This window comes from Haliotis cracherodii, unplaced genomic scaffold, assembly GCF_022045235.1.
Source record: "Haliotis cracherodii isolate W230 unplaced genomic scaffold, xgHalCrac1.p SCAF_18, whole genome shotgun sequence".
In the NCBI taxonomy this organism is placed as follows: Eukaryota; Metazoa; Mollusca; class Gastropoda; order Lepetellida; family Haliotidae; genus Haliotis; species Haliotis cracherodii.
In genome coordinates, this window is record NW_027266273.1 from 19,234,184 (window position 1) to 19,247,780 (window position 13,597).

The following is a 13,597-nucleotide window of genomic DNA, read 5'->3' on the forward strand; positions in this document are numbered from 1 at the left end:
GCATTTAAGCAACAGACGCCATTCTCAAATATCTTCTGTTTGTTTCGATCTCAGTACTTCCATATATCATCAGCTAAAATTATTCCCATTAAAATTTCAATATGACTGCCACAGGAAACAATTTTTACACTGTCTGATACTGGTGTAGACAGGATTCTTGTCCTCAAGGGCTCTGTGCACAAACATCCTGATCAGCAGTAAGTTGGTAGGTTTATAGCATTCAACAACAAGAACCATGTCCAATAATTTACATAGGTTGAATAAACAAAATAGATTTGTTTTGATTTGATTTGTGCAGCTGGGATGAAAACAAACAGAAACCAAATGAATGTGACAGGAGATCTAGAGAACTGGCTTCACAGACTGGGCCAGTTTACAAGGTAAATAAATACTGTACAATAAGACTGATATTGCCATGTACAATAAGACTGATATTGTCATGTATAATAAGACTGATATTGTCATATGTAATAAGACTGATATTGCCATGTATATGACTGATACTGTCATGTACAATATTATTGTCATGTATTATATGACTGATATTATGATGTATAATAAGACTGATATTGTCATGTATAATCAGACTGATATTGTCATGTATCATAAGATTGATATTGTCATGTATAATAAGACTGATATTGTCATGTATAATCAGACTGATATTGTCATGTATCATAAGATTGATATTGTCATGTATCATAAGATTGATATTGTCATGTATCATAAGATTGATATTGTCATGTGTAATAAGACTGACATTGTCATGTGTAATAAGACTGATATTGTCATGTGTAATAAGACTGATATTGTCATGTATACGACTGATGTTGTCCTGAATGATGGATGAAAAACAAAAACAAAACCCACACAATTGACAGTTTTTTTTAAAAAAGAGTGTATTCTTGCCACCTGGACAACACATTCTTTCATACCAAAAATATAAACGGCTACATGCTATCACCATTTTTTTTATAAAAAAAGCCTGAAAAACAAGCTTCATTTCATCCTTCTGACATGTATTACAAGTTAACCCACGGGTCCCACACCCCTCCGTGATGCGAGGGGTTGCCACGGTCGTCCGAGGGCTTGTTGCCGGGGGGAACCATGGTGTAGCTGTACTGCTCAAGACGGGTGAGCAGCTGGATCACAATGTCCTTCCTCTCGTCCGCGATGTTGTTGAACTCACACGGGTCAGAGGGTATGTGAAACAAACACGGCGACTTCGTGGGGTCACAGTTTGTGCTGGCATTGGCAGGTTTAGGACCACAGTTAACGGTGACTGGAGAAAACTGGCTACGACGTGATTTACCGCTGTTTTGATTTGGCAGATAACCGTGACTTGCAGAGTATTCACGAGGGAATCCGCCTTTCGTGTAGTTATCAACATGGAAATACAGGTTGTCTGAAGTCAGCTGCCACGGTGGATACCACCCATCCCAGTTCATCCCAACGTCACCAGTTAACAGTTTGTACTCGCCAACTCTCAATCCGCCAAAACGAGATCTCGGGTCTATATTATGCAGCATTTCAGTCCTAACGGGCTTCCCATTGGTCGACAGCATTTCCCATGAGTCAAAGCCATCAGGGTGTTTCAGTTTGCGGGGATCGCCCCCGGCTGCTCGGTACAGTGTGGGGAGCCAGTCGGTGACGTGGAGCATCTGCTCCGACACGTAGCCAGACTTCTGTAGCAGGGGGCTGTGGACGACGCCCACCCCTCGCACTCCTCCCTCCCAAAGTGTGGCTTTCACCCCTCTGCATGAAAACAGAAAATTTATCATGAAAACTTTGTTTGTTTAATGTTTAATGCTGCATCAGCAGCACTCTAGCTATATGATGGTGGTCTGTAAATAATGGTGGACCAGACAATCCAGATTTTCCTTGAGATCAGTATTTTTGTTTTCAATGTTAGGAGCTTAAAAAAATTTCAACATAAACAGATGATCAATTATATAATGTTTAAATAAATAACAAACACATCTGTATTCTTTGAACACGTAATACAGTCTGCATACAAGAGACTTAACATTTAAAGTAAACCCCACAATTATATGCATACATTGAATAAATACATACATATTATTAATCGTAGTGAGTTGAGGTTTTTCCCCTACAATGCAAGGCATGTGTAAATTGTTTTTAGTAAAGCAGGGTCTTGATTATATTTGTAGAAAAGATCCCCCTTCCCTGAACATTAAATGGTTGCTCCCTAGAGTACCTTACTTTTGTTAAGGATAAGATTAAGTAACACCAGGAGTCTATTGTCTGGGCCGGGGTTACCTGAGAGGGAAGTTGCTGGCTGCGTTAAAGTCGAAGCCATTTGACGGGCCACCATTATCCGTGGTGAACACAATGATGGAGTTGTTGAGGAGACCAGAGTCTCCGAGAGCCTTCATCACCTCCCCTATGCCATCGTCCAGTGCGGATATCATGCCTAGTGGGAATACAATCATTGTAACTCAGGGAAAAGCTTTGGATCATGGCTGACACCATCTTGGGTGACAGAGTCATAGATATCCCCTGTGGTTCTTGCAAGATTACAATTGTAAATAAACAATCTTAGATTTCAGTGTAAACAATAGGTATTAGTCCTGACTAGTCTAATACATTCGCAAAGGAGACCAGACACACATGTAGGGATTATGGGTGATAACACCATGCCAGAGACCAGACACACATGTAGGGATTATGGGTGATAACACCATGCCAGACATCAGACACACACGTAGGGATTATGGGTGATAACACCATGCCAGAGACCAGACACACACATAGGGATTATGGGTGATAACACTATGCCAGAGTCCAGACACACACGTAGGGATTATGGGTGATAACACCATGCCAGACATCAGACACACAGGTAGGGATTATGGGTGATAACACTATGCCAGAGTCCAGACACACACGTAGGGATTATGGGTGATAACACCATGCCAGACATCAGACACACACGTAGGGATTATGGGTGATAACACCATGCCAGAGACCAGACACACACGTAGGGATTATGGGTGATAACACCATGCCAGACATCAGACACACACGTAGGGATTATGGGTGATAACACCATGCCAGAGACCAGACACACACGTAGGGATTATGGGTGATAACACCATGCCAGGCACCAGACACACACGTAGGGATTATGGATGATAACCCCATGTCAATGACCAGACAACACACCCATGTAGATAGGGCAGTCAAAGTTTGCTCAGAGTTCCCCTGATGCCGCTTCCAATGTCCTGAGATCTTCACACAGAGAAGTATCGGCTAATCAGAGGGAGGATCCAGAAGGTCTAGACCCCGCCCCCTGTTTTGTAGTATGCTGTAGGCAGTAAAATTGACTGAGAGATAATTTTGATTTTTTGGACCCCTCCCTTTTAAAAATGCTGGATCCGCCCTTGGAGAAGTATTGTATTGAAGTAAAAGATGTGGTTTTAATGACGTTGCTCCACAGGTGGCACATGAAGGGGTCTTCAAACAGTGCTTCAACATAACATGATTCTACAATAACCCTGAAGGCAGGTGTAGTCAAGGCCCGATGTCTCTCACCTGCAAGTAGCCTCCTTCTGATGTTCTCAATGTGAGGGAACCTATCCACATACTTCTTGGGCGCCTGGAGTGTGAAGGCGTTCGGGTTGCCGCTGTGGACTGCTTGATAAGGCAGGTACAGTAGAAGGGGCTGCAAGGGTAGAAACACACAAGTGATAACTGGTGTACAATATACCTTAACTGGGTCATATACAGTTGAACCTTATGTGGACACTTGTGTTTTCTCCAACATTGTCTCGATAAATGAGTTTCCGGATATCTGAAACACTTGTTAACTGACCAGGAATACCCTATGCAAAATACTCCAGGCATAAACTGGAGCGTGTAAACGAGGTGGAGAATGAGAGAGGGATGAAAAGAACAAGTTAGAGATACGTTAGGAAGGGGATAGATGTTTATCTCAACATCCTGAGTCAAAACACTGTTAAACCTCTTTTTTGACAACTACAATTCAGTTCCTCTATGGGTGAGGCGTTACTCTAGTGTAAGTGGCGGAATCGTTAGTTCAGCACCATGACAACACCACATGCCTACATTCAGATAGATCATGTGTATAACATGTGACACTTTAATGAAATCTTCTTCTTCTTCTTCTTATTATTATTATTATGGTATATTGTTATTATTATAAGTAGTAGTATTAGTAGTAGTATTCTACCTAATTAACACAATGATCACATGATATCTGCCCCTTTTGATGTTGGCTGTCGGGTATTGAATCGTAAAACAAACATCGTTGCTGTCTGATGAGGACACAAAAGTGTGTATTTTGCACCATTCGTAATTGAAACTCTCTATCCGGATCTGGACTTCGAGATATCAGCAATACATGTAGTACTTATTTCATTTCAAATAAATATTGTCCGTAGATGAGGTTTCCGGTTATCCTAGTCCGGACATACCTCAGCTGGGTTGTGGTTGTGGATGATGCTGACTGTAAATATGTAAATATTGTCCGTAGATGAGGTTTCTGGTTATCCTAGTCCGGACATACCTCAGCTGGGTTGTGGTTGTGGATGATGCTGACTGCCTCCTGTGTGAAGATCTCCGTGGAGTAGTTCCCATACTGGTCCTGCAGAGCCTCCATGTTCCGGCGGAAGTCCAGCCCCCATTGTTTCTGAGAAGACATACAATAATAACTGAAATGGGTTCCTCTACCCATCCCCCCATCCCTCCTGACCCAATGCTGCCTATCTGGCACATGACTTGGTCCTACACAACCCCATGCTGCCACTGAGAGACAGTGTGACCCACCATGCTTGCCTCAGCCGTGTGGTCGAAGTAGTCCTCCGCACCAAGCCAGTAACCCAGATGGGACTCGAAGCCGCGGTACGTGGGGGTGTACTCCTTCGCAAAGAAGCCCAGGTGCCACTAGAAGTACAGGAGAAAACATTAACTACACAACAGGACGTAAATCCAGAGCGTGCATAAATTAATTAAACTATGATGTCAACATGGACACAATATTCAAATACCAGTAAAAATATTTACAAATGAACAGACATTCACAACAGAAATAATTATTTTTTATTGATAAATTAATATTTGTCAAATGAGGTTTACAACATAATTCTCAAAGTTTACATTAAATAATATTGCAGATGCTTTACTAGGTATGGCCCTTAGTGACTATTCGTGATAACTACATAAGGTCGTCACATGTCTGCAGATGCTTTACCAGGAATGGGCCTTAGTGACTATCCATGATAACTACATAAGGTCGCTACATGTCTGCAGATGCTTTACCAGGTATGGGCCTTCGTGACTATCCATGATAACTACATAAGGTCGCCACATGTCTGCAGATGCTTTACCAGGTATGGGCCTTAGTGACTATCCATGATAACTACATAAGGTCGCTTCATGTCTGCAGATGCTTTACCAGGTATGGGCCTTAGTGACTATCCATGATAACTACATAAGGTCACTACATGTCTGCAGATGCTTTACCAGGTATGGGTCATCGTGACTATCCATGATAACTACATAAGGTCGCTTCATGTCTGCAGATGCTTTACCAGGTATGGGCCTTAGTGACTATCCATGATAACTACATAAGGTCACTACATGTCTGCAGATGCTTTACCAGGTATGGGTCATCGTGACTATCCATGATAACTACATAAGGTCGCTTCATGTCTGCAGATGCTTTACCAGGTATGGGCCTTAGTGACTATCCATGATAACTACATAAGGTCACTACATGTCTGCAGATGCTTTACCAGGTATGGGTCATCGTGACTATCCATGATAACTACATAAGGTCACTACATGTCTGCAGATGCTTTACTAGGTATGGCCCTTAGTGACTATCCATGATAACTATATAAGGTCGCTTCATGTCTGCAGATGCTTTACTAGGTATGGGCCTTAGTGACTATCCATGATAACTACATAAGGGCGCCACATGTCTGCAGATGCTTTACCAGGTATGGGCCTTAGTGACTATCCATGATAACTACATAAGGTCACTACATGTCTGCAGATGCTTTACTAGGTATGGCCCTTAGTGACTATCCATGATAACTACATAAGGTCGCTTCATGTCTGCAGATGCTTTACTAGGTATGGGCCTTAGTGACTATCCATGATAACTACATAAGGTCGCTACATGTCTGCAGATGCTTTACTAGGTATGGGCCTTAGTGACTAGGGGCGGTCGGGTAGCCTAGTGGTTAAAGTGTTCGCTGGTCATGCCGAAGACCCGGGTTCGATTCCCGACATGGGTACAATGTGTGAAGCCCATTTCTGGTGTCCCCCGCCGTGATATTGCTGGAATATTGCTAAAAGCGACGTAAAACCATACTCACTCACTCACTCACTCACTCACTTAGTGACTATCCATGACAACTACATAAGGTCGCTACATGTCTGCAGATGCTTTACTAGGTATGGGCCTTCGTGATTATTCCTGATAACCACATAGAGACACAACGTGTGTGGCTGTACGACTACAGACAGGAACTCCAAGTACATGCTGATTGTGTGTGATCATTCTGACCTATCAGAGATGGAAACAATGATCTACAGATTGAAGAGTCTGGTGAGGAACAGACACAACAAGAAAAAGAATATTTTGTCACAAGTAAGTTGTGCGACAGCACTCTTCCATCAGCAACTGTCATGTTAAGCGGGGAGCGTGGAGGTGGTACTGAACTGTGCTCAGACGTACGTTCTGGTGAGAGAAACATCTTGTTAAACTCCAAGTACAAAGTGCATTAATGAATGTCTACCTTGCCAACGATGTGTCGTCTGTATCCAAGCTCCTGGAAGTACTGAGGCATGATGGTCTCATTGAGGGGAAGTCCGTATGGTGAATCTCCGACTATCACTCCGTTTTGCATACCTGAGACATAAGACATGTGTGGGTCTGGTTGTCTCACATAACCATAGTACATAAATGACTTAACTGCAGATGTCTCACCTCTGAATAAGGTCAGTCTCACCTGTGTGTATGGGGTGTCTGTCTCACCTGTGTGTATGGGGCATCTGTCTCACCTGTGTGTGGGGGGTGTCTGTCTCACCTGTGTGTATGGGGTGTCTGTCTCACCTGTGTGTATGGGGCATCTGTCTCACCTGTGTGTGGGCGGTGTCTGTATCACCTGTGTGTATGGGCTGTCTGTCTCACCTGTGTGTATGGAGTGTGTGTCTCACCTTTGTGTATGGGGTGTCTGTCTCACCTGTGTGTATGGGGTGTCTGTCTCACCTGTGTGTGGGGGGTGTCTGTATCACCTGTGTGTGGGGGGGTGTCTGTATCACCTGTGTGTATGTGGTGTCTGTCTCACCTGTGTGTGGGGGGTGTCCATATCACCTATGTGTATGGGGTGTCTGTATCACCTTTTGTGTATGGGGTGTCTGTCTCACCTGTGTGTATGGAGTGTGTGTCTCACCTGTGTGTATGGGGTGTCTGTCTCACCTGTGTGAATGGGGTGTCTGTCTCACCTGTGTGTTTGGGGCGTCTGTCTCACCTGTGTGTATGGGGTGTCTGACTCACCTGTGTGTATGGGGTGTCTTTATCACCTGTGTGTATGGGGTGCCTGTCTCACCTGTGTGTATGGAGTGTGTGTCTCACCTGTGTGTATGGGGTGTCTGTCTCACCTGTGTGTATGGGGTGTCTGTCTCACCTGTGTGTATGGAGTGTGTGTCTCATCTGTGTGTATGCGTTGTCTGTGTCACCTGTGTGTATGAGGCATCTGTCTCACCTGTGTGAATGGGGTGTGTGTCTCACCTGTGTGTTTGGGGGGTCTGTCTCACCTGTGTGTATGGGGTGTCTGTCTCACCTGTGTGTATGGGGTGTCTTTATCACCTGTGTGTATGGTGTCTGTCTCACCTGTGTGTATGGGGTGTCTGTCTCACCTGTGTGTTTGGGGTATCTGTCTCACCTGTGTGTATGGGGTGTCTGTCTCACCTGTGTGTTTGGGGCATCCGTCTCACATGTGTGTATGGGGTGTCTTTATCACCTGTGTGTATGGTGTCTGTCTCATCTGTGTGTGGGGGGTGTCTGTATCACCTGTGTGTGAGGGGCGTCTGTCTCACCTGTGTGTATGGGGTGTCTTTATCACCTGTGTGTATGGTGTCTGTCTCACCTGTGTGTGTGGGGTGTCTGTATCACCTGTGTGTAGGGGGTGTCTGTCTCACCTGTGTGTATCATGTGTCCATCTCACCTGTGTGTATGGGGTGTCTGTCTCACCTGTGTGTATGGGGTGTGTGTCACCTGTGTGTATGGGGTGTCTGTCTCACCTGTGTGTATGTGGTGTCTGTATCACCTGTGTGTATGGGGTGTCTGTATCACCTGTGTGTTTGGGGCGTCTGTCTCACCTGTGTGTATGGGGTGTCTGTCTCACCTGTGTGTATGGGGTGTCTTTATCACCTGTGTGTATGGGGTGTCTGTCTCACCTGTGTGTATGGTGTCTGTCTCACCTGTGTGTATGGTGTATCTGTGTCACCTGTGTGTATGGGGTGTCTGTCTCACCTGTGTGTATGGGGTGTCTGTCACCTGTGTGTATGGGGTGTCTGTCTCACCTGTGTGTATGGGGTGTCTGTCTTACATGTGTGTATGGGGTGTCTGTCTCACCTGTGTGTATGAGGTGTCTGTCTCACCTGTGTGTATGAGGTGTCTGTCTCACCTGTGTGTATGGGGTGTCTGTCTTACCTGTGTGTATGGGGTGTCTGTCTTACCTGTGTGTATCACCTGTGTGTATGTGGTGTCTGTCTCACCTGTGTGTATGGAGTGTCTGTGCCACCTGTGTGTATGTGGTGTCTGTGTCACCTGTGTGTATGTGGTGTCTGTCTCACCTGTGTGTATGGGGTGTCTGTCTTACCTGTGTGTATGGGGTGTCTGTCTTACCTGTGTGTATGGGGTGTGTGTCACCTGTGTGTATGTGGTGTCTGTCTCACCTGTGTGTATGTGGTGTCTGTGCCACCTGTGTGTATGTGGTGTCTGTGTCACCTGTGTGTATGTGGTGTCTGTGTCACCTGTGTGTATGGTGTGTCTGTGTCACCTGTGTGTATGTGGTGTCTGTGTCACCTGTGTGTATGGAGTGCCTGTATCACCTGTGTGTATGTGGTGTCTGTCTCACCTGTGTGTATGGGGTGTCTGTCTCACCTGTGTGTATGGTGTCTGTCTTACCTGTGTGTATGTGGTGTCTGTCTCACCTGTGTGTATGTGGTGTCTGTGTCACCTGTGTGTATGTGGTGTCTGTGTCACCTGTGTGTATGGAGTGCCTGTATCACCTGTGTGTATGGGGTGTGTGTCACCTGTGTGTATGGGGTGTCTGTCTCACCTGTGTGTATGTGGTGTCTGTCTCACCTGTGTGTATGGGGTGTCTGTCTCACCTGTGTGTATGGGGTGTGTGTCACCTGTGTGTATGGGGTGTCTGTCTCACCTGTGTGTATGAGGTGTCTGTCTCAGCTGTGTGTATGGGGTGTCTGTCTCACCTGTGTGTATGGGGTGTCTGTATCACCTGTGTGTATGGGGTGTCTGTATCACCTGTGTGTATGGGGTGTCTGTCTTACTTGTGTGTATGTGGTGTCAGTCTCACCTGTGTGTATGGGGTGTCTGTCTCACCTGTGTGTATGGGGTGTCTGTCTCACCTGTGTGTATGGGGTGTCTGTCTCACCTGTGTGTATGGGGTGTCTGTATCACCTGTGTGTATGGGGTGTCTGTCTTACTTGTGTGTATGTGGTGTCAGTCTCACCTGTGTGTATGGGGTGTCTGTCTCACCTGTGTGTATGGGGTGTCTGTATCACCTGTGTGTATGGGGTGTCTGTCTTACTTGTGTGTATGTGGTGTCAGTCTCACCTGTGTGTATGGGGTGTCTGTCTCACCTGTGTGTATGGGGTGTCTGTCTCACCTGTGTGTATGGGGTGTCTGTCTCACCTGTGTGTATGGGGCGTCTGTCTCACCTGTGTGTATGGGGTGTCTGCCGGTCATGAGCGCGCTTCTAGTTGGTGTACATATTGGAGACACATAGTAGTTGTTGAGAATGATGCCGTTGTAGGCGAGGCTGTCGATGTTGGGGGTGGGTATCTGATCAGACCCATGGAAGCTGACATCGTTGTAACCCTGTAAACATCAATAACAGACTCTGTTACCCCGTCACTAAACAAATACATACAAATTGAACACATTATCTCTAGCGTCACACACGTCAGTATTAATAACAATTCAAAGACAGAATACTTTGAATGTTTGCTAGTACTGAGCACTGGAGGGTGTTTTCTTGACAACTTTTCACCATATTTCACCTGAATTATTCCAGTAAAGCCGACATAATACATTGTGCACCTCGGCACGCATGCAGTTATCATATACACGGCGGAACAAGCCGATTAAACTCGGAATGTTTTACAAATTGAAGCGCCTTCTGGTGTCCTTTATTGTCAACGTCCTTTCATCCTCACTGATGTTCTATATTGTCAACGTCCGTTTGTGTTCACCGACGTTCTTTCGTACACATTGTTCTTTCTTTTCTTATAAGGTCTTTTCGTAACATTTCACTATTAATATTGCGTACTTTCGACCTTTATTTCAACTTTGTATTTTTTAAACCTGCGTCTCATTGTTTTGTATTTTGACCATTATTTGTAACATTCAGTTCTTTATTCGTACTATTTCACCTTTATTGCGTATTTTTGTCCTTTTTTTCAATTTTGTATTTTTTGACCGAATGGACGCCCAACTAATGCATTGAAACATGCCAGGATTACCAGATCATCTGCTACAATGAGGATGATGTGTGGTCGTGTCGCCGCCGTCGTCGCTGTGCACAGCGAGGCCATCAGCAGGAGGAAGGAGAGGAGGTGATCCATGCCGACAGCGTGTCACTGCTGTAACCTGCACCCTGCAACACATGGGGGAACATCAACACATATCAGAACAGCAACGTCCGAATCAAAAGAACAGCAACATCCATGTCCGAAGAACAGCAACATCCGAGGCAGAAGAACAGCAACATCTATGTCCGAAGAACAGCAACATCCATGTCCGAAGAACAGCAACATCCATGTCCGAAGAACAGCAACATCCGAGGCAGAAGAACAGCAACATCCATGTCCGAAGAACAGCAACATCCGAGGCAGATGAACAGCAAAATCCGAGGCAGAAGAACAGCAACATCCGAGGCAGATGATCAGCAACATCCGAGGCAGATGAACATGACATAAAATATGACATAAAGTGAAAGGAGTGTATCATGTTGACAAATCACCCCTTTAATTTGTTATTTGGTAACTCCAAATATATCATGTAGGTGCATCAGTAATCTATCTGTCGAGCAGTTAATGATTAACTCCAGTTATCTGGAGATAATGTATCAGTGCCACATACAGCACTAATTAAAAGTAAAACATCTCGAGCATGGAGCACAGCCCCCCTTCTTTTATATAGATGTATGTACAAAGCCCTGGAGTGATCAGACTCCAAGAAACATACTTGCTTTATTAGTCAATCACGTACCAATAAACCTACCGACAATACTGTGTTGACGGCTGCATGAATCATTAACACCAGCTGGTGTCCTCTAGCACGTGCAGCGTCTGTTATTTGTTTACTAACATCAACGGGCAGATAACTCTCAATTCATGTAACTTCAAACCAGTAGAAGTGGACATAAAATCGATTAGTTGAAGTTCATTTTTCGGGTGCAAATTCATCGAAACTGTAGCATGCGAAAAGCAAATGCATTTCAGATCTACGTTTTATTACAGTCTCATATAAAGTTTGAATGCATCTTTTTCTTTTACAGACAGAAAATTAAATGGTCACACACGACACAGATATTGTATTATTTCCGCATGATAATATTAGCATGTGACACCTAACATATATACATATATTTAAATGCAGTTTTATCACGAGCTATGACATCATGAGCGCACATGGTGTTCATGAATAATAAGATTTTGTCCTTTGTCGAATCCCGACATTACTTACCCTGTGTTGCACAGACCAGGGAGACGAACAATGGTTTTATAAGCTCACGCGCTGGTGACTGTCTCTTGATAACAATCGACCCCTGCAGTAAACATACCGAGTCGATAACCAGCGGTATAACGAGGTTCGCGTGACGAGAAGTAGGCGATCACGGGACCGTTACGTCCCAGCGCTGTCACGCTCCTAGCCTATTGTTGATGGATGTAATGATGTGTCACATGCACATATGTATTTGTGTGTGTCAGCAATGGGTTTAGACTATATTTACCCGTTTCGAATTAATGATGACTCCCTGAATACAATTTGACCTCAGCTCTGTCGGACAAGTATTTTATGAACAGGGGGATTAAGTTTGGTATTTCCCGGATATACTCACAATTTTCACGTCGATTATCTGTACCCTTTCTCCAAATACCGATTGTCATATCTCTTCCTCTTTTGGATGCCATCATTCTGGCATTGCGTTTATCTACGTTGCCCAGCTACATCAAAGGAGAACAACTCGTCCAATTGCAATTTACGGCTTAATCAGGTTGCGAGGGAATGTTCGAATCTCCAGAAATGACGTCATGATAGAACAATGTTTTATCGTGAAATAAACCACGTTTTGCTGTTTATTGTTCTTTGCGATTTATCGCGCAACTATCCTATATATGGTTAGATCAAAGACGTATATACAATATCTATCTACGTCTTTGGTTAGATATACTAGTACTTTATATTCCACCCAGTATTGATGTATATGGCATGCAGGTGGTTATATATGCTATATATTCCACTCAGTATTGGTGTATAGGGCATGCATGCATGTGGTTAGAAATACTTTATAACCTACCCAGTATTGATGTATAGGGCATGCAGGTGGTTATATATGCTTTGTATTCCACCCAGTATTGGTCATAGGGCACGCATGCAGGTGGTTAGATATATACTATATATCCTACCCAGTATTGATGTATGGGGCATGCAGGTGGTTATATATGCTTGTCATAAGAGGCGACTAACGGGATCGGGTGGTCAGTTTACAGACCGCCGTCATATAGCTGGATTATTGCTGAGTGTAGCGTTAAACAATAAACAAACAAAAGTATTGGTCATAGGGCATGCATGCAGGTGGTTAGATATATACTTTATATCCTACCCAGTATTGATGTATAGGGCATGAATGCAGGTGAGGTGAGGTGAAATTGGGTTTAACGTCGCGTCCAAGATTGTTGCACTTATATAGCGACGTGCATGTACGTGTGTGTGTGGCTGCTTGTACTAGTCCGGACTGATGCCGTTTTATGGTGCTAGCTCACTGAGATACCATGCCGCAGTTTAACATGAATACCCCACTCAGACACAGTATACTGACTCCGAGCCGACCAGTCCTTGTTTTAGCCCCTTAATGCCGAGCGCCAGACAGGGTAACACCAAGTACCTTCTTTTAAAGTCTTTTGGTATGACGCGGCCGGGGATCGAACCCCAGACCTTCCGCTCTCCGGGCGGGCGGTCCATGAATGCAGGTGGTTAGCTATGTTGATAGATTGATGCATGTCATTGTATCCCAATTGCGTAAATCGATGCTCATGATGTCAATCACTGGATTGTCTTGTCCAGACTTGA

General features: G+C 44.5%; 1 protein-coding gene across 3 annotated transcripts; it reads right to left on the reverse strand.

The window, feature by feature from the left end:
- Positions 1-882: 882 nt before the first annotated feature.
- On the reverse strand, positions 883-12,136 carry LOC139465363 (arylsulfatase B-like). Of its 3 annotated transcripts, none has more exons than XM_071247069.1 (9): positions 11,990-12,136; positions 10,765-10,898; positions 9,961-10,120; positions 6,789-6,901; positions 4,810-4,926; positions 4,550-4,672; positions 3,556-3,685; positions 2,281-2,434; positions 883-1,755 (listed from the first exon to the last, which is right to left on the reverse strand). In XM_071247069.1, exons 2-9 carry the CDS (start codon positions 10,864-10,866, stop codon positions 1,023-1,025), a joined length of 1,632 nt encoding a protein of 543 aa, XP_071103170.1. In that variant the 5' UTR covers positions 10,867-10,898; positions 11,990-12,136; the 3' UTR covers positions 883-1,022. The 3 variants fall into 3 exon arrangements, with proteins under 3 accessions (XP_071103170.1, XP_071103171.1, XP_071103172.1); XM_071247070.1 differs by lacking the exon at positions 11,990-12,136 and adding an exon at positions 11,525-11,622; XM_071247071.1 differs by lacking the exon at positions 11,990-12,136 and adding an exon at positions 11,513-11,589.
- Between the last annotated feature and the right edge of the window lie 1,461 nt (positions 12,137-13,597).

Excerpts from the sequence above, each read along its gene's own strand:
- LOC139465363 (XM_071247069.1), bottom strand. The coding sequence starts at position 10,866 with ATGGATCACCTCCTCTCCTTCCTCCTGCTGATGGCCTCGCTGTGCACA. Across the intron at positions 6,902-9,960 it reads CAGACACCCCATACACACAG|GTATGCAAAACGGAGTGATA; the intron begins GTGAGACAGACG and ends CTTATGTCTCAG. Across the intron at positions 4,927-6,788 it reads GACGACACATCGTTGGCAAG|TGGCACCTGGGCTTCTTTGC; the intron begins GTAGACATTCAT and ends CTGTACTTCTAG.